This window comes from Scyliorhinus canicula, chromosome 12 (assembly GCF_902713615.1).
Source record: "Scyliorhinus canicula chromosome 12, sScyCan1.1, whole genome shotgun sequence".
Classification (NCBI taxonomy): Eukaryota; Metazoa; Chordata; class Chondrichthyes; order Carcharhiniformes; family Scyliorhinidae; genus Scyliorhinus; species Scyliorhinus canicula.
The window spans coordinates 151,841,720-151,862,024 of NC_052157.1; the positions used below are offsets into that span (position 1 = coordinate 151,841,720).

Below are 20,305 nucleotides of genomic sequence, written 5' to 3' on the forward strand. Positions count from 1 at the left end.
CATTCGGTCGTGGCGCACTTGCGCAGGGATCCGGGAAAAGCGTGCGAAACGGCCACTCTCCTCGATGCTCAGGCCCTGCATCTATGCGATGGCCTGCACCCTTTCCGCCTCGTGGGAGGCCAGCTTTGCAGTTTCTGCCGCCCTGATGTGGGAGTAACGATTCTTGGCATGCTCATGGACAGCGCACGTCTCAATAGCGACGGAGAGGGTCAACTGTTTGATTTTAAGGAGTTGATGCCGCAGGGAGTCGGAGTGGACCCCGAAAAGGATCTGATCCCGGATCATGGAATCAGCCATAGTTGAGTCATAGTTACATGATTGCGCTCGGATGCGGAGATGAGTCAAGAAGGAGTGAAAAGGTTCATCCTTACCCTGAAAGCCTCTGCTGGAAGATGTCCCGTTCAAAGTTCTCATTCACCTCAATGTCGCAGTGGCTGTCGAACTTCAGCAGGACTGTTTTGAATTTCGTTTTGTCTTCGCCCTCGGCGAACGTAAGGGAGTTGTAGATATGGATGGCGTGATCCCCGCGGTGGAGAGAAATAGTGCGATCGTCCTGGCATCCAATGCTGCCTCGAGGTCGGAGGCCTCGATGTACAAGAGGAACTTTTACTTGAAGAGTTTCCAGTTGGCGCCGAGGTTGCCGGAGATGCGGAGTTGCGGAGGAGGCTGGATGGTTTCCATTTCACTGGATGGCTGCTTGCTGGTCAATGCTGATTCACTCGAGGTAGGTCTGTCAAGATCAGGAGCATTCTGGTACCATGATGTGTTTGGCAGGTTGGTTCGATGTGGACTGCACTCGATGCAGGGAAGTTAGAAACAGACGTCTAACACTGGAGAAGATCCGACACTGTTTTATTCAACTATAGAACTGCTACACATATTCAGCTGTGGGTCGACACTATACTGATCTGACTGGTGACCTTGTCAGCCTGGTAAGCCTGACCAGACTTACTAGCTACCGTATGGTGTTTGCACTTGCTAGCTCGTGGACTCTGACTGTCCCAGTGGCTGGGTCCCGAGAGAGCGGGAAACCTAGCTTTATAGTGGTAGTGTCCTGTCTAGTGATTGGCTGTACTTTGTTGTATGTTTACTAGTCATCCTATGTGTCAATCACTTCCTGTCTGCATCTCATTATATACATAGAACATAGAACAGTACAGCACAGAACAGGCCCTTCGGCCCTCGATGTTGTGCCGAGCAATGATCACCCTACTCAAACCCACGTATCCACCCTATACCCGTAACCCAACAACCCCCCCTTTAACCTTACTTTTTAGGACACTACGGGCAATTTAGCATGGCCAATCCACCTAACCCGCACATCTTTGGACTGTGGAAGGAAACCGGAGCACCCGGAGGAAACCCACGCACACACGGGGAGGACGTGCAGACTCCGCACAGACAGTGACCCAGCCGGGAATCGAACTTGGGACCCTGGAGCTGTGAAGCATTTATGCTAACCACCATGCTACCGTGCTGCCCCTGTCATGAGTGGATATTATGACAATTACTATTGCTGTTGTGGAATCTTGCTGTGTCGCATTTCCAACAGTGACAATACTTCACATAGTGCTCCTTCGATTTAAAACGCTTTGAGCTGGGCATCCACTGGTCGAGACAGGCAATATATAAATACAATTCTTCTCTCTCTCTCTCTCTCTCTCTCTCCTTCTCTCAGTCACTCTCTCTCCTCTCTCTTTCCCCCACTCTGTCTCTCTTTCCTACTTCACCAGATCACACACAAAAGCGAAGACTGAACACACAGGACATTGACTGCAACGTAATAGACCAGGCAGTTAGCAAGGTTTCAATGCAAAGAAGTAAATTTGTGTCCCACATCACATTTGTCAACCTGTAAGGTCCAGCAGTACCCAGTTCCAGGACTCGGGCCTACTCTGTCTCCACGGAAACAGGCCGGAGGCTTGGTGTCAATGGTTCCGGTTTAGTTCCCTCTGTTGACTCATTGAGTATATGTGGCAGGTCACAGCAAATACTCAGCCAGAGAGTCTCAGCTTCAAACCCTGGTCTTGGCTGATGTTCGTTTTCATCCAGAACTGCCAGTGGGAACGTCACACCTCAATTTAGCAAAATCAACCAAATTTATTCCTGAGAGTTAGCCTCCCTGTCGGCCACCCCTCCAGCTTTTCCCACCTCACCTCAACCCCCAACTGGAAAGCATGTGAATGTAGATCGTGTGCTAGGATGTCCCTGGGCTTCCCTCCTTGGTGAATCCAGGGATTAAGGATCCTTCAGGCACAGGCAAATAGAAAATGAAGGATGGGTGTCCAAGGTGGGGGTTGCAGGTTGCATATCCAGGAGAGATCTTGCCCAAGCCTACCCTATCTGAAAGAAAATCTGTCCTTTTTTTCTGGTTCTGTATTAAATTTAGAGTACCCAATTCATTTTTTTCAATTAAGGGGCAATTTAGCATGGTCAATTTATTGCACATTTTTGGGTTGTGGGGTCGAAACCCACGCAGACACGGGGAGAATGTGCAAACTCCACACGGACAGTGACCCAGAGCCGGGCTCGAACCTGGGACCTCGGCGCCGTGAGGAAGCAAAGCTAACCCACTGCGCCACCGTGCTGCCCAGGAAATCTGTCCTGATAAGGTATCTATGAAACACTCAACAGTTGTATAGCCAGATAGGAATCAGACAAGAACCGAACACTAAGAAGAATTGACACTTGGGGGAGGTGCGCGGTTTAAAAAAAAAAATTGCCATGTTTAAGAGTTCCAACTCTGACCCTTTGTAGCTGCAGGTAATATGAAAATGACTTCTCAAACGACCCACGATTATGTGTGGGAGGAACGAATATTTGAATGTGTTTTTCTCTCGCGGGGGTTGGAGGGAGTCGGTTAAAGAATGAGAGAGAATTAGGAGCCTGTTCCCGGCGTTGAGTGTGAACTAAATGGTGCTCTGTCTAAGGGCGTAATTGAATTCCTGCTTATAGTGAGAAAAAGAACTCTCGCACAGGAAGAACACTGAGAGCTGGAAAGCTGTGGAGGAATAGACGAGGCAGAGGGGAGGTTTCACTGCGTAACCTGCTGGAGGTTTCATTGCGTAACCGCTTTTTCCTGTCAGCGAGCGCTGGGGAGACGGGAATTCCTGGCAATGGCCAGGTTTGAACCCGCAGCCCTCCGGCCTCCCGCCCGCCCCTCCAACCCATCCACCGACAGTCAGCACAATTGTCATACTCGTTCGGGAATTGCAGTGAAACCCGTCACTTTAATTTCAAAGCAGGATTTTATTTGGAAATGGAACCTTTCTGAGACAAACTTTCAACATGGTTCGAGGGAACAGGCCTCGGCGGGCATCTCTGACAGCGAGCCGACAAGGGCCTGATGGGCAGAGCGGCCACCGTCTCGAGCTGTGACGTTCCTGGAGAGCAGTCTGAATGTTTGTTGAGCTCAGGCAGGTTTTCAGTCCAGGCGCTCGAAGAGGGCATTAGATGATTACCTGAATGGTAACAATGTGCAGGGGTACAGCAAGGGGGGGGGGGGGGGGGGGGGGGGGCAACGGGCTGAATGGCCTCCTCCTGCACAGTAAAAGTTCTATGATTCTGTGGCCCCGATTGGACTGAGGGGTTAGCAGGTCCAAAACAGAATGTGGGGCCCATTCGGGGATAGTTTGATTACGGGAGCCTTCTTACTTGATCTTGATCTTTGAGAATTGGGATGGGGTTTTCTGACCCTCCCCCACTGTCGGGATCTTCCTGTCGTGCCGAGGGTGAGGGTCCCCACCCCCCTCGCAGGCGGTTCCCCACCGGCGTGACGGACAAGCAGCGCAAATAGCCATTAACTTCAGCGTGGCCTCAGTCATTTTTTGATTTATTTTAAAAAATAAATTTAGAGTACCCAATCATTTTTTTTTTCCAATTAAGGGGCAATTTAGCATGGTCAATCCACCTCCCCTGCACATCTTTGGCTTGTGGGGGTGAGACCCAGGCAGACACGGGGAGAATGTGCAAACTCCACACGGACAGTGACCCAGAGCCGGGATTGAACCTGGGACCTCAGCGCCGTGAGGCTGCAGTGCTAACCACTGCGCCACTGTGCCGGCCACGGGCTCGGTAAATTTTTTAAGGAGTACAATTGGTTCCTGCTTCCAGGTCACAAGGAACAGAAGTGGAAAAAGAGATTAATAAGAGTGAAATACTGCGAATGATGGAAATCTGAAAACAAAACAAAGCGCTGGGAAAACACAGCGGGAATGGCAGCATCTATGGAGAGAGGAGGGGAGTTAATGTTTGGGTCGAGTCTGACTCTGCTTCGAGATTGTGAATGCCAAAGAAGAGTCACATGGGACTCGAAATGGCAACTCTGCTTCCTTCTCCACGGCTGCACAAATCGGACTGTTTCCTCGGGAGAAGGGAAGGCTGAAGGGTGGGCTGGTATAATTTCTCAAATTACCAAAGGGTTTGCAAAGGTGGGCACAGAGACAATGTTAGCACTTGCAGAGGGGGAGGGCTTTGAACCCGGGGTCATGTAAAACAGTCAATAATAAACGCATTCCCGAATTCAGGAGTAACGTCCTGACCTCCGGAGTGGTTAGAAAGTGGAACTCGCTCGTAGTTGGGGTGAAGAACATATTCGCAATTAAGCGCACGAGGGAGAAAGGAATAGGGAGATAAGTTGAGCTAAAGAGGGACTAAGACTAGTGTGAAGCATGAAGGAAATGGGGAGATGGTGGCATTGTTTCAGGACTAGTAACCAAGAGCCCCAGAGTAATGTTCTTGGGGACCTGGATTCGAGCGGCAGATGAATTCAATAAAAACCTGGAACTTAAAACAAAGTCTAAGGACGGCATGTGGCGCAGTGGTTAGCTCTGGGACTGAGGCACTGAGGATCTGGGTTCAAATCCCAATCCTGGGTCACCGTCCGTGTAGAGTTTGCACATTCTCCCAGTACCTGTGTGGGTTTCACCCCCACAACCCAAAGATGTGCTTGATAGTGGATTGGCCATGCTAAATTGCCCCTTCATTGGAAAACAAATAATTGTGTACTCTTAAAAAAAATGTTTTAATGTCTAAATGATGATCATGAAGCCGCTGTTGGTCATAAAAATCCCATCTAGCTCAATAGAGTTCTTCAGGGAAGGAAATCTGCCGTGATCTTTTTAAGTGGCGGAACAGGCTCGAAGGGCTGAATGGCCCACTCCTATTCCTATTTCTTATGGTCTTATTGTCGTTCCCTGCTCTGGCCTTATTGTCGTTCCCTGCTCTGGCCTTATTGTTGTTCCCTGCTCTGGCCTTATTGTCGTTCCCTGCTCTGGCCTTATTGTCGTTCCCTGCTCTGGCCTTATTGTTGTTCCCTGCTCTGGCCTTATTGTCGTTCCCTGCTCTGGCCTTATTGTCGTTCCCTGCTCTGGCCTACATGTGGCTCCCAGACCCGCAGCAACGCTGTTTGACCCTTGAAGTCCCTCTGAGACGGCCGAGCGAGCCACTCAGTTGTGTCCAAAGCCACTGTGGATGTGTCGTTGGCACAGAGACTGCGGCGGTTCAAGAGGGCAGCTCGCTGCCACCTTCTCGAGAGAAATTGGGGGGTGGGCAATAAACGCCAGCGACGCCCACATCCCACAAGAACAAGAAAAGGCACGGGCGTGTCCTGATTCTGCGTTGCAAGTGGGAGATTGGCCCTGCAAGAACGTCGATTGTCGCGAGTCCAACATCGCACTCAGTTTAGGATTGATGGTGTGGAACTGTGTGTAAAACCGGCAAATCTGTGAGATGCACATCTTTCAGCCCAGACCCTCTCATGATTTGTACCTCAGTTGCCTTACTCGCAAATCCAGTTCACGTTGGCTTGAATCGGTTTAAGCCGGTGCTAATACCTGGAACTGGCCCAAACACCCTCCTCGGCCCATATCCGCGAGCTGCCAGATGGAATATTTATTTTTCCCAGGGTCGGGGGAGCCTTTTGAAGTTCCTCCGACAAATTTCCCTTCATCCTGGCGCTGACTGCTGTGTTTATTTGAAGTCAACGTATTAATAAGCTTTTGTAGAGGAACAACACGGGGCTGCTCCAGCCCGAGGAGAATTAAACGGGGAGCAGAATCGTAAAGAGGTGTTCAGGAAACTGTTCGTTTTTTCAAGAGGAACCTTCATTTGACCTCCCGATGACATTCAAAAGGAGTTTCTATGTAATTTACTCTGTACGCTGCGGCAAAAATACATTTGCACAAGGAGAGTGTCCCTTTAATTTTCTGACAACAAACAGGCCCAAGAAATCTAATTGCCTTTTTTACTGAGCAGGATTGTGGGACCCCTTAACCAGATCACATTCAGGCCAGATGGTGACTGAGTAGCAGATTTGGGGATTTTATTTTTTAAGCCTTGTTTCGACGTGCAAGTTCTGCCTGTTTATGTCTGGAAAAAAAAACCCCCAGCAGCTTTCAACGTACAACGGGTCTGAACATTGGGCGGCACTCACTGAATGAGTCACGTCGTCTGTTATGTAACTATTATTTGAGGGGCTCACGACTTGATTCTCTCCACCTTTTTGTGAATGCCAGAGCGTTTTCCTTTCAAGCATCCTTCCGCTTTTGGGAAACTGCTTCCATTTTTTTTTTAAAACACATTTCGTGACCACACTTTCACCACGTTTTGAATACAGTTTGTAATCATTTATACTTCACAGCTCCTTCAGCACAGTTGGGAGAAGGTTGGCGCAGAGGCAACATCATTGGACCGGTCATCCAGAAGCTGTGGGCTAATGCATGGGTTCAAATCCCACCACGGCAGTTGGTGGAATTTATATTCAAGTAATCAAATCTGGAATTAAAAGCTGGTCTGGTAATGGGTGACCGTGAACCTATCATGGACTGCCGTGGTGTTCATTCGTGTTCTTTAGGGAAGGAAATCTGCCCACCTCACTTGGTCTAGCCCACACGTGACTCTCGATCCACAGCAAGCCGGTGGACTTTTTAAAAAATAAATTAAGAGTACCCAATTATTTTTTTTCCAATTAAGGGGCAATTTAGCATGGCCAATCCGGCACATCTTTGGGTTGTGGGGGTGAAACCCACGTAAACACGGGGAGAACGTGCAAACTCCACACGGACAGTGACCCAGAGCCGCGATTCGAACCCGGGTCTTCAGCGCCATAGGCAGCAATGCTAACCGCTGCGCCGCATGCCGCCCAACCCGGTTGACTTTTAACTACCTCGGGAATGATCGAGCAAGCCATTTAGTTCCTTTTTTTAAATAAATTTTGCGCACCCAATTAATTTTTTTGAATTAAGGGGCAATTTAGCGCGGCCAATCCACCTACCCTGCACATCTATGGGTTGTGGGGGTGAAACCCACGCAGACTCGGTGAGAATGTGCAAACTCCACAGGATGCCGGATCCTCGGCGCTGTGAGGCAGCAGTGCTAACCATCGTGCCGCCCAATCATTCAGTTTCAAGGGCAATTAGGGATGGGCATCAAATGCTGGCCATGCCGGTGATGCTTATGTCGCATCACAAGGATAACAAAAGAAAGAGGGTGAACCAAGCCTTTTGTCGTATTTGACAGCTTTGGATTGTTCGAATCATATGAAATGAAAATGAAAATCGCTTATTGTCGCGAGTAGGCTTCGATGAAGTTACTGTGAAAAGCCCCTAGTCGCCACATTCCGGCGCCTGTCCGGGGAGGCTGGTACGGGAATCGAACCGTGCTGCTGGCCTGCTTGGTCTGCTTTAAAAGCCAGCGATTTAGCCCAGTGAGCTAAACCAGCCCCTGTTTTTGAGACTGGATAGCTTTTACATTCACAGGCATTGAGACCTGCTAGTGGTAGACTTGCTATTCCCAGCTTAGCCTGGTAAGGATTGTGTCTGCAGTGGTAAAGATGTATACACACATCACGACCTAGATATGGAGGAGGAAGGCCATTCAGTCCATTGAAACGCATCCACCCAGAACGAACCTTGAGTTGCCCCAAGTACATGACATGTTACAATCACTCATTGGCCTGGACTTTCACCGGGTTGAGATGACTTGGGAGCCCTTTCAAAATGGCCGGCAGATCCCGATTCTGGGATTCCTGACCCTATTCCCGGGCTGTCTTATTTTCAGGAGAGTCTTTAAAGTGTGCGGCTGGTTCCTGTCAAAAGCCCCCATCCAGCTCTCCCGGGTTGGCTGCGCTGTGGAGATTGGCATGCCAAACTCCTCCCCAATTGTCATGGAGTTGGCCAAGTTTTTAAAGAGTCGTGGTTGACAGCCCCTCAGAGTGGCCATGAACCCAAGTCTGCATGCGGGGATCTTTTGAAAGGCAAGTTCAAAAAGTTATTCCCTTGTCCCCTATGCCAAGCCTTTACCCTTCCGTCTACATCACCTATGGTCCCTGATGCTCCATGTGTCACACTGTGCCCTTCCACCCATCCCCTATGCCCCTCCTCAGATAAGTATGGCATTTCCAAGCCTAATGACCCACTGTACATTGTCTAGAACCAACAGACCCTGTGGTATAAAGTGTGATGCGGTTTTACAAAGTAATTCATTTATAAAATTCTCCCATTGACAAACAAGCAATTAATTGCATTACAAAGTAATAAAACTGTGAATGATACAAATCCTTAAATGATCAATAACAAAAAAATGCAAACTCTTGAAACTACTTAACTTGTGTAAACAAACATTGTGAAATTGACAACAGTGATCAGAGAGCCTGAGCTGTCAATCAAACAATGTTTTCCCTGGGGCGTAGTTGTTTCAATAAGCTTAATAATTGTTTGGCCCTTCAGAGGAGTCGTGAACCAAAGTTTGGATTTGGGAAGGTTTTCAAAAGTAAGTTCGTACCCCCCCCCCCCCCCCCCCCCCCCCCCCGCTCCCAGCCTCTCCCCATTGCTCTGCATATTCTCTATGCCAACTCAATTATAATGCATGCCCATTTACCCATTATGCATGGTGTACATTGAGAAATGAGCGAGAAAAAATGAAATGGCAAGTGTGGAACTGCTGGGGCAAAACAAATCCACTCAGAAATGTAATTATAAAAAGAAATTGTGCTCCCACAGCCCGATATACTCTCAATCACACAGGCGATGAAAGAATCAACAACAGAGGCTTCAAACTCTTCCGACCTATTAATCCTGTCCAAAATAAACATTGGGTCATTGACAAATAGATCACAGAAAAAGCAACTTATTATCACCACTTTACAATGTCAATCACGCAAAATGAACAATTCGCTTTGCTTGTCAAAACCGGTTCCCCGCTGACCCAATGCTTTTATTGTCCTGCACTCTCAGCCAAGTAAGCAGAATGAGAACTGGAAACCCCACTGTTAAACATAATGCATACTGGGTGAATGGGGGATGAAGAGACATGAATTGGCAGAAAGTTGGCATGGAGGATGAGGAGTGAAGCCGAGTGGGCCGAGCTGCTTTTATTGCAGAGAACTGAGACAGGCATCCTAACCAGCCCACCGTGGCTCCCCACGGCTCCCAAAGATCTGCTTCCGGTGTCGGACAACCCCATCTCTATCCCGTACAGTGGAGGAGGCAGTGGTATTTTCACTGGGCTAATCATCAAGAGACCCAGGGCAAGATGTGGAGACCTGGGCACAAATTCCACCGCAGCAGATGGTGATGTTTGAATTCAATAACAATCTGGAATTATCGGGCAGCAGGGTGGCGCAGTGGGTTAGCCCTGCTTCCTCACGGCGCCGAGGTCCTAGGTTCGATCCCGGCTCTGGGCCACTGTCCGTGTGGAGTTTGCACCTTCTCCCCGTGTTTGCGTGGCCCCCACAACCCAACAATGTGCAAGCTAGGTGGATTGGCCACGCTAAATTGCCCCTTAATTGGAAAAAATGAATTGGGTACTCTAAATTTATTAAAAACAAAATCTGGAATTAAAAGTCTAATGATGACCATGAAACCATTGTTGATTTTTGTAAAAGCCCATCTGGTTCACAAATGTCCTTCAGGGAAGGAAATCTGCCGTCCTTACCTGGTCTGGTCTCCAAGTGACACCAGATCCATAGCAATGTGGTTGACTCTCTAGTGCCTTCTGGAAAGAGGGCATTTAGGGACAGGCTATAAATGCTGGCCCAACCAGTGATACTTATATCCCGTAAATGAACAGAATTACGTCCCGCGCACCGAACTGTGTCTGCTGAACAAGGGCATTTCTTGACTCAAGCCAACAGTCTCGGTAATAAAAATCTGACCCGTTGTCCCATTGTCTTCGCAGTAACTTCATTGCTGTGTTAATGTTCGCCTACTTGAAGAATAAAGGGATTAAGGGTTATGGTGTTTGGGCCGGAAAGTGGAGCTGAGTCCACAAAAGATCAGCCATGATCTCATTGAATGGCGGAGCAGGCTCGAGGGGCCAGATGGCCGACTCCTGCTCCTAGTTCTTATGTTCTTATGTACTTGTGACAATAATAAAGATTATTATTACTGTCAAGCAGCCATTCTCGAGAGTCGAGGTGGGCTGAAAGTTCTTCTGTATCTGAACCTGTTGAATCTGTGTTACGTTGAGTACATGGGCTGACAGAGCTGCCCTTAACTTGTGTGTAACGTAATTAAAACCCGCGGGTGTCCAGATTGCAAGTCCCAGGATTTTACATGCGTGTGAACCTTCAGCCCAAAGTGCACAGAGTCAAGATCAAACTGACAAGAGGTGTGCACGAGAGGATGCCATTTAGTACATTGTCCTGACTTTACAGCGTATACAGCCTCACACTGCTTCCAGTTACCTGTCAGCTTCAGCGATTTTGCAAATCTGCCCTTTCCAACCATGCCTGAAGGCAGATGTGCCTAAATTCTTTCATTGTGTGTGTGTGTGTGTTTTGATTTAATATTTTAGATGAAGGACTAATCAACACTCCTCGATCCCACCTACTGGCACTGTTGCATTTTAGTGGACGCAGGTTGCCATCTTATAATGAGGATGAAAGGAAGCGGAGAGGATTAAAAGGAACATAGAACATCAAGTGCAGAAGGGGGCCATTCGGCCCATCGAGCCCGCACCGACCCACTTAAGCCCTCACTCCCACCCTATCCCCGTAACCCAATAACCCCTCCTAACCTTTTTGGACACTAAGGGTCATTTATCATGGCCAATCCACCGAACCTGCACGTCTTTGGACTGTGGGAGGAAACCGGAGCACCCGGAGGAAACCCACGGGGAGAACGTGCAGACTCCGCACAGACAGTGGCCTAGCGGGGAATCTAACCTGGGACCCTGGCGTTGTGAAGCCACAGTGCTAACCACTTGTGCTGCCCCTCTGCCAGAAAGTATGGATCAAGCCTAACCCTCTCCAGACTCTTTGCCTGTGTGCACCCACATGGGCGCAAGTCAGGGGGAGGCATAATGGCTGATGTTTCGTTCGCTCAGATTCGGTCCCAGGTTCGATCTGGGTCACTGTCCGTGTGGAGTGTGTGTGTGTGTGTATCGGTGTGTTGAGTGTGTCTGCATGCTTGGGGAAATGGTAGGCAAGTAGACACTGACAATTTAAAATATTTGCCACACTCTCAGAAGCCAAAGGCCCCTTTACCTTCCTCCATCGGGCACTGGACAATTTTAAAAGCTGTGTTTCCATCCCTGTGAACTCAGGATTTAATATTTCCCAGCAACAGATGTTGGAAGAGTTTATTCTTGGGTTGTGAGTGAGACACCGCCATGGGCAGTACAAGTACACAGCAAGGGAGAGTTATGCTCCCAGAGAGCTATCATCATGCTGCTGTTTGCATATCCTCCAGGTTCTTTCCTTTGCTCAGTTGGGGGCACCCAGAAAACACTTGATTCTCGCCCCAAGTTGACAGCAGCTCCTCATGAACCGCTTTGACTACCAGCTGCAAACTTGATTGAAAGCTTAGGCCTTGGGATGATTGTTTTCCAGCAGAGGGCCTGATAGATGTGGATATTTCCCACCATCTGCAACTCAGAATTCCGGAACATTCCTGTGTGTCAGATGGAGAAAATTGCCAACAGGAGGTTGTGCTGCTGCCTGTGGAATATGTGCTCCCTATTTAAAGAAATCTGGATATCAGAGCAGGCTTGAGGGACCGAGTGGCCATTCGCCTTGTGCCAGTCCATCACTAATGTGCCTCCTTTGTACCCTCCCTAGTTCTTCAGCCAATTTGTCCCATCCTCTCTCACATGGGCTACAATTCCACCGGTGCCAACTGCCCTTCAGGACCTGGATCAAAGAGCCATTCATTATTCATGTTGTATGGGCTATTTGACTGTGGCAGGCTTCATAGCCAAGCCTAACCCTCTCCAGACTCTTTGCCTGTGTGCACCCACATGGGCGCAAGTCAGGGGGAGGCATAATGTCTGATGTTCGTTCGCTCAGATTCGGTCCCAGGTTCGATCCCAGCTCTGGGTCACTGTCGTGTGGAGTTTGCACATTCTCCCCGTGTCTGCGTGGATTTCGCCCCCACAACCCAAAGGATGTGCAGCGTAGGTAGATTGGCGATGCTAAATTGCCCCTTAATTAGAAAAAATGAATTGATACTCTAAATTTATATTTCAAAAAATAAATAAATTGCTGGATATCAGCATATAAATATTCTTTATCCTTTCATGGAATGTGGGCATGGCTGGTAAGGCCATCATTTGTTACCCACCCTTAATTGCCCTTGAACTGAGTGGCTGGACCATTTCAGAGGGTAGTTAAAAGTCAACCACATTACTGTGGGTCCGGAGGCCAGACCGGGTAAGGATGGCAGATTTCCTTCCCTATAAGACATTAGTGAACCAGATGAATTTTTACGACAAACGACAATGGTTTCATGGTCACCATTACTGAGACTAGCTTTCAATTCCAGATTTTTATTAAAAAGTTTAATTAAACGGGCAGCACGGTGGCACAGTGGTTAGCATTGCTGCCTACGGCGCTGAGGACCCGGGTTCGAATCCCGGCCCTGGGTCACTGTCCGTGAGGAGTTTGCACATTCTCCCCGTGTCTGCGTGGGTTTCACCCCCCCAACCCAAAAAAGATGTGCAGGATAGGTGGATTGGCCACGCTAAATTGCCCCTTAATTGGAAAAAATAATTGGGTACTCTAAATTTAAAAAAAAAAAGTTTAATTAAGAATTAAAATTCCACCAGCTACCAGTGCGGGATTTCAACACCTGGACATCTGGATTATTAGTCCAGTGACATAACAGTTAGGCCGCCAGCTACAAGAGCAGGTCAGAGGCTGGGAATTCTGTGGCGAGTAACTCACCTCCTGACCCCCCCAAAGCCTGACCACCATCTATTAGGCACAAGTCAGGGGTGTGAGGGAATACTCTCCACTTGCCTGGGTGAGTGCAGCTCTAACAACACTCAAGAAGCTCGACACCACCCAGGACAAAGCAACCTGTTTGATTGCTCCCCCTTCCATCAATATTCAATCCCTCCACTACCGATGAACAGTGGCAGCCGTGTGTACCATCTCCAAGATGCACCACAGGACCTCACCAAGGCTCCTTGGGCAGCACCTTCCAAACCCACAACAGCTACCATCTAGAAGGGCAAGAGCAGCAGATACCTGGGAACCCAACCACCCGGAGGTCTCCCTCCAAGTCACTCACCACCCCGACCTGGAAATATATCGCTGTTCCTTCACTGTCACTGGGTCATAATTCCCTCTCTAACAGCACCGTGGGTGTGCCTACACCTCAGGGGCTGCAGCGGTTCAAGAAGGTAGCTCTGAAGGGCAACTAGGGATGGCCAATAAATGCTGGCCCAGCCAGCGATGTCCACATCCCGTAAATTAATTTTAAACAACACAACTATACCCATCGCCTCCCCAAATATCGCCTCCTTAGATTTTGTGATTGTTGAGTGTCAGTGTTGGATGAGCACAGAATGGTCTGCTAGTGCTCATCATCACGGCTTGGGGGTGACGGGGGCGGGGGTTAGTGGGGCTGCATTGCAACATTGTCCACTTCCACCTTGATGCGGTTAGGGGCACAGAACATGAGTTCACAAGGCACGAGGAGGGTAGGAAAGGATGGCGGGGGGTGGGGGTTGAAGGGGTGATTGGTTTGAAGGAAATCAGACTGACTCCCTGTGGGTAAGATTCAGGCACAGGATGGGGGGGACTGACTCATTGCGCAGGCAAATGGGCAATGGTCAATGGCCCCCCCTCCCCCCCCACAAAATGAACCAATTGGGTTGAGAGATAGATCTGTCAGAGCCCCTCACTCACAGGGCAAAATGTAAGACCGGTTAAGCCAGAATTGACTGTGAATCCCACAGTAAAATCCTCTGACTGTTTTAACATGGAGCTTCCATTCGAAGGAGCTGGAAAAACGTGCCGGGTAATTAATCCAGTTCATCACTCCTGGGAAATGGGTTTCTTCTCCATAGCAACATTTAAATGGGGCTGGCAGCCTTATTCCCACGATGCACCAAGGTCTCCGGAGCCTTCTTAGCCGCTAATAAGCAAAGAATCATTGGTTTAACCCTTTGCGGTCCTCGCCGGTTTGTTTTCTGAGCTATGCTGAACTATGGAGGAGGGATTGCTGTCCCTGACACGGCCCTCAGTGAGTTTAGCTGACTCCGCCCGGATTCTGATTTGGACTCGAATCTCCTCTTCCACGTCACCCGGCCCTTGGTTGACAAGGGTTCACATGATGTGAAAGACTCTAATTTGGAAAGAGGATGGAGGTTGCCTTGACCCTACGACACCTCTCTCTCTCTCTCTCCCCCCCCCCTTCAACCCCCCCCCCCCCCCCCCCACACTACCTCCCACCCCAGGGTCAAACAGGGCCATCTGTCACTTCTTCTTCAGCTTTGCTTCCACCAACCACTGACCTTTATTCTCCCATTAACACATTCTGATATCTTCCCTTCATGCCACCACTAATTTTTTTAATCACCTTTATTGACATAAGGAGGCTGACATTAACACTGCAGTGAAGTCACTGTGAAAATCCCCTAGTCGCCACTTTCCGGCACCTGTTCGGGTACACGGAGGGAGAATTCAGAATGTCCAATTCACCTAACAAGCACGTCTTTCGGGAGGAAACCGGAGCGCCCGGAGGAAACCCACCCAGACACAGGGAGAACGTGCAAACTCCGCACAGACAGTGACCCAAGCCGGGGGAATCAAACCCGGGTCGCTGGAGCTGTGAAGCAACCGTGCTAGCCACTGTGCTAACGTGCCGCCCAGCATCTATTACCGTACTAACACCTTCTCCTGCCATTACCGATCCCTCTGTCTCGTGACCTATGCACCTTTGTTGTAACCTCTCTGAGCTCCCACCAACCGCTGACCTCCACCCCCTCTGATACAGTATAAAACCCATCAGCTGTCTCCCCCTCTTTAGCTCTGAAGAAGAACCATAGGGACTCGAATCATTAACTCTAGTTTCCCTCTCCACAGGCGCTGCCAGATCTCCTGCTGAGTTTTTCCAGCATTTATGTTTTACTTTCAGATTTCCAACATCCACAGTATTTCACTTTTATATTGGAACAAAGGTAATTTCTGGGGGTGGGGGAGTTTGCAGGGGATCCTGGGCCTCTCACAATGGCCGCCAACCGGGCTAACGGGTTGGGTGTGGGTCTGCAAGCTCCAGCCTCCTTCCTTCCTGCCTGTGCGAATACAAGGAACTGATGATCTACCTGGTCACCATCTCATTGCTCTTGGTGGGAGCTTGCTGTGTACAAACTGGCTACTGTGTTTCCCGACGTTACAACGTTACGTTGTGTTGCAACTATATTTTACTTGGCGGCAGGGCTCTTTGGGAACATCCCGAGATTGCGGAAGGCGCTCGGGGCGAACGCTCTCGATGTGTTTGAATGCTGCTACACGGCAGGAGGAATGGCTGTCGAGAGGAGAGAGATTGAAGGCTATCGATCAAACAACCAGGTGGACGGGGGGGGGGGGGGGGGGGGGCGTAGCTGAAGGCGAGTCAGTGTGGGGGTTGCGGGATGGATTGATTGGGTAGCCCGTTCAGAGGGCCGGCAGAGGGACAATGGGCCGAACGGCCTCCACCCGCGCCATTATGATTCTATCGAAGGCAGATTTACACATCCTCCTCTTGTTTCTTTCCCTCCCCCATTCAGGCTTCCCAGCAGCGGCCTACGGCCCAGTGGCAGCGGCGGCAGCAGCGGCGCGAGGCTCAGGTAGGGGCGCCCGTGGAAGAGGCGGCTACATGGCATACCCGCAGAACGTAGGGGCAGGTAAAGCTCTGTCGGTATTCTGTGTGGCTGCAGCTGTCCATCGTCACTCTCTTGTCGGTGTCGGTTCTCTGTCGGTTCCTTGCTCTTCTCCTGTGGTGGGGGGTAGGGGGGGTGGTTAACTAAATCTTCAAGCAGAGTCCCCAAGTGTGAGCTGACCTGGGGCACAGTCGCAGGGGAGGCCGTCGTTAAGACAAGCTCCTCAGCTTATCGCAACAAAGGAAGGGGTGGGCCCCGAGAGCAGTCGCTTGTCTTTTTAAAGGGAGGACGAGGGTTAATGTGCCCTTCCAAAATTACGTTCCATGCAAACATGTGCTGCTTGCAAAGGATTGCCAGTCCAGAATTATGTGTGCTGGTTTTAACTGTGATCCTGAGTACGGTGATTGGCCAGTAACTGGATTCGGGCCCCATTCAATCCTATACTTTCCTTGAGAACAATTGAAAAAGGTTTCGAGCAAGCAATTATTATTTTTGGAATTGCTGCCACTTCCTCAAGTCTTTGTGTCTTAAATTGAAAGCCGGCCCGTTCCCTCTCTCTCTGACTCTGTCTCTCTCCGATCCATCTGCCTCCTCTTCCATGCTTCCTTCTCACCTCTCTGTCCTCTCTTTTACGTTCACTCTTGCTGCCCTGTCCGCATTCTCTCGCCTCCCTATCTACCCTGGCTCTTCCTCACTTCTGTTCTTTCTCTTCCTCATTCGCGTCCTTCCTTTTCCACATCTTTGGCCTCTTTGCTGGAAAAAAAGCTTCATGCCGCCGAAGCTTTTCACCTGCCACTCATCAGGTCAGATGCAAGAATACCAAATTTCGCAGGGACCCACAATTTATTTTGCAAGATAAAAGGATGTGGTTTGGTTGCCAAGTGGATGCTGATTTATCGAGGCATTGCATTGAGAATGCACCAGGCAGCAGTTGCCTCCAGTGTTTTAATTGAAAAAACGCAGTGGCTGGACATGTCCTTTCTGCTTACAGAGGACAGAGCCCTGCCTAGGATCTTATGTAGCTTCTGGAAAGCATAACCACATAAGCATAAGTGAACCACATTGCGAGCACAACTGATAATCTTAAATTGGTGTTAGTGTAATTCTTAACACACTCAGGATTGTTCAATAAGTGCTGTCCAACCATAGTATTCCACATTAGATGTGATTCTATGTTCTGCGTTTTGCAAGTATGGACTGTTTTGAGTACGGTGCATTCCCCTAGCATTGTTTTGACCAATCAGAGCCAACGTGCCTTTTTTTGAGTTTGCACAAAAGCTCAGGACTGTTTCTTGGTGCCCTCTCGATGGCCACGCCTCAACCAATCAAGAGTCCGCTTGCCAACCAATCGCCACTATTTTATCATGCAGTATAAATTGCTGTTCCCTTTGAAATTTGGCATTCTTGTGTCTGTCCTTGTGAGTGCAAAATGAAAAACTTCAACAGCATGTCTTTTTTTTCCAGCAACACTCTAATTCTGTGCTACCAAGTGACTATCCGTAATCTATCTTCTCCTTTCAGGGCGGCATGTGGCGCAGTGGGTAGCACTGGGACCGCGGTGCTGAGGCCCCGGGTTCGAATCCCGGCCCTGGGTCACTGTCCGTGTGGAGTTTGCACATTCTCCCTGTGTTTGCGTGGGTTTCACCCCCACAACCCAAAGATGTGCAGGGTCAGCGGATTGGCCATGCTAAATTGGCCCTTAATTGGGGAAAAAAAAATAATTGGGTGCTCTAAATTTTTTTTTTAAATCTTTCTTCTCCTTCTTCATCCTGCGTACTCATCTCGCTTTCCTCCGTTCTTCCCACCCTCTTCCTGCATCCATACACTGCTCCCATCACCTCTTTCTCTCCACATCTTACCATCCCCCCATCCTGTCTCTCTTCCTCTTTTTTTTTGCTCTCTTGCTCTACCCCTCCCTCTTCTCTCTCCCCCACCCACCCCCCCCCCCCCCCCCCCCCCCCCCCCCCATCCTCCCTAACCAGAAAACCTGGCCCATGACCCCTCAGGTCTCAGAGAGTGGACAGATTTATTTTAACATTGCTTCGATTGTTTAATCAGAGTGCTTTTGGTGCCTTTTTTTTTGTTTTTAAAAGATTAAATCAGAATGGAGCATTTGACAATTCTATGACTGACTCATTTGCAAAAAAAAAGTGTATGCGGGTGTTAATGACTTTGCAATAAACCAACATTTAATGGAGAGTGAGATTACCCTGGCTGGCAGGTTTGAAGGACAGCGCCAGTCCTGATGTGTTCTGGGTACCGATATTCAGTAGATTTGGGGGCTGGTGGCCAATCTCCAAAGAAATTCTCATTCCATTTTTGTTTAGCCTCATGAGGTGAAGCAGATGTTTCACTTAATATCTCTGGACAGTTTTAAGCTCTGTTGAATGAGACTTAGCTGCAGTTCATGTCAAATATTTGCACTGTGCACTGCAATAAAGCAAGGGCGCAAACAGGCCTTGCAGAAGACAAAATCATTAATGTGGCCACCCCTCCCTATTGCACTCCTGGATGGATGAATGCGCGCCCCCTCCATCCCCAGCGTGACCTCTTCCTCTCCAAGGCCGGTGACTACCTGAGAGAATGAGTGAGCGAAACAAGAGGTGCGGGAACCCTCACATGAATCGAACCAAATCTAGCTTTGTTTGTTAACTGGAGCTCTGAGGACATTTAACGCCGTGCGCCCTCTTCTATTACCCTTTGCCTCTCTCTTACCCCCCCCTCCCCCACCCCGTGACATGCTGATGCGTGAAGCAAAAGGGAGAAGGGGGTGCACCCAGTTGCCCCCTCCTTGGGCTCCCCAGCCTCGACTCTTGTTTATCTCCAAACCACGTCGTCCATTTTCCATTGGGCAGCCATTTTGCTTGTTGATCACCGACTGCCTGAGAAATTGCATTCATCTGCCAGGAGCCCATTGCTTCCCACCCATGTTCTCGTGAAGGTCTCGCTTCACCTGCAGTGCTGTGTACGGAGATTCCTCCAGGCAAGCTGCTTCGCTTCGGCCAGTTTGAGTTGCTGGGTGCGGATAGCGCACGAGGTTGGGATTTTGAACCGTGTGACAGTGGGGGAGAATCCCAAATTCCATTTGAACTCTTTCATTTAACTTGTAGACGAGCCAGAAGCCGAGCTGTTATAAATCTTGCCCGATGCTTGGGAAAGGTGGTTGCAGGGCAGCACGGTGGCACAGTGGTTAGCATTGCTGCCTCACGGCGCCGAGGTCCCGGGTTCGATCCCGGCTCTGGGTCACTGTCCGTGCGGAGTTTGCACATTCTCCCTGTGTCTGCGTGGGTCTCGCCCCCACAACCCAAAAAGATGTGCAGGCTAGGTGGATTGGCCACGTTAAATTGTCCCTTAATAAGCAAAAAGGAAAGGCAGTTGCCATCGTGCGCTGCAAATGTCATTTTTATGTTGGCTGGAATTTGAACGTAATTCAGCAAAGATCCACCCATCGCAGTTTGGAGGGTGAAGCCACATTCCTCGGGGTCCTGGGCCGTGAACCAATGGGCTGCATTTGCCCTCCTCTGAGTCACAAAGTTGTGGGTCCCACCCCCACCCCAGAGACGTGATCACAAAATCCAGACTGATGCTGCAATGCAAGACCGAGGGAGTGCTGCGCTGTCAGAGGTACTGCCCTGCAGCTCCAACATCAATCCCTGCCTGCTCTCTCATGTCCGGCACCAGCATTTCAGAAAGGAGCAGGGGAGTTCTTCCCCGGTGCCTCCTGCCGCTATTTGTCCCTCGGGCAACACCAGTCAAACTAATTACTTGGTTCCCATCATGTATCTGTCGTGGGACCTTGCTGTGCACAGATTGGCTGCTGGGTTTCCTACATTACAGCAGCGACTACATTTGCTGAAAAGTGCTTTCGGACATCGTGAGGCTATGAGAAGCGCGAGATAAACGCAAGTCTGATTTTCACTTACGCCGCCACGACCTTGGCTCCAGTTTCGCTTGAATCTAATGGACTGACCAGGTGAGGGGGGGAACAGTGAAATCTCTGTTTCTTCTGCTGTGGAATGAGCTATTCCTTTACTACAGCCATCAAACCCAAGCGACTGGTCAGAAGCTGAGATCGTTCCACCCTAGCCAGACTGCCAGATTAAAGATCATCGTGGATCTCGGTCTGATTCCTGTCGCGGGAAGGTTGGCACCGCCACACTTAGGAAGTTGAAGACAGAGAGAGATTCAGCCCTCTCTTTACCTATAGTCTGTTCAACCG

At 49.5% G+C, this 20,305-nt stretch overlaps 1 protein-coding gene across 13 annotated transcripts in view; it reads left to right on the top strand.

Moving 5' to 3' along the window:
• The window catches only part of msi2b (musashi RNA-binding protein 2b), a 547,783-nt gene that overhangs the window by 448,861 nt on the left and 78,617 nt on the right, over positions 1–20,305 (top strand). For 8 of the 13 annotated variants that reach the window (XM_038814534.1, XM_038814543.1, XM_038814535.1 and 5 more), the window contains one exon: positions 15,994–16,110. In XM_038814534.1, coding sequence (XP_038670462.1) covers positions 15,994–16,110 — 117 coding nt within the window. The remainder of the gene's footprint in view (positions 1–15,993; positions 16,111–20,305) is intronic. The other 5 variants (XM_038814536.1, XM_038814545.1, XM_038814546.1 and 2 more) reach the window with 1 other exon arrangement.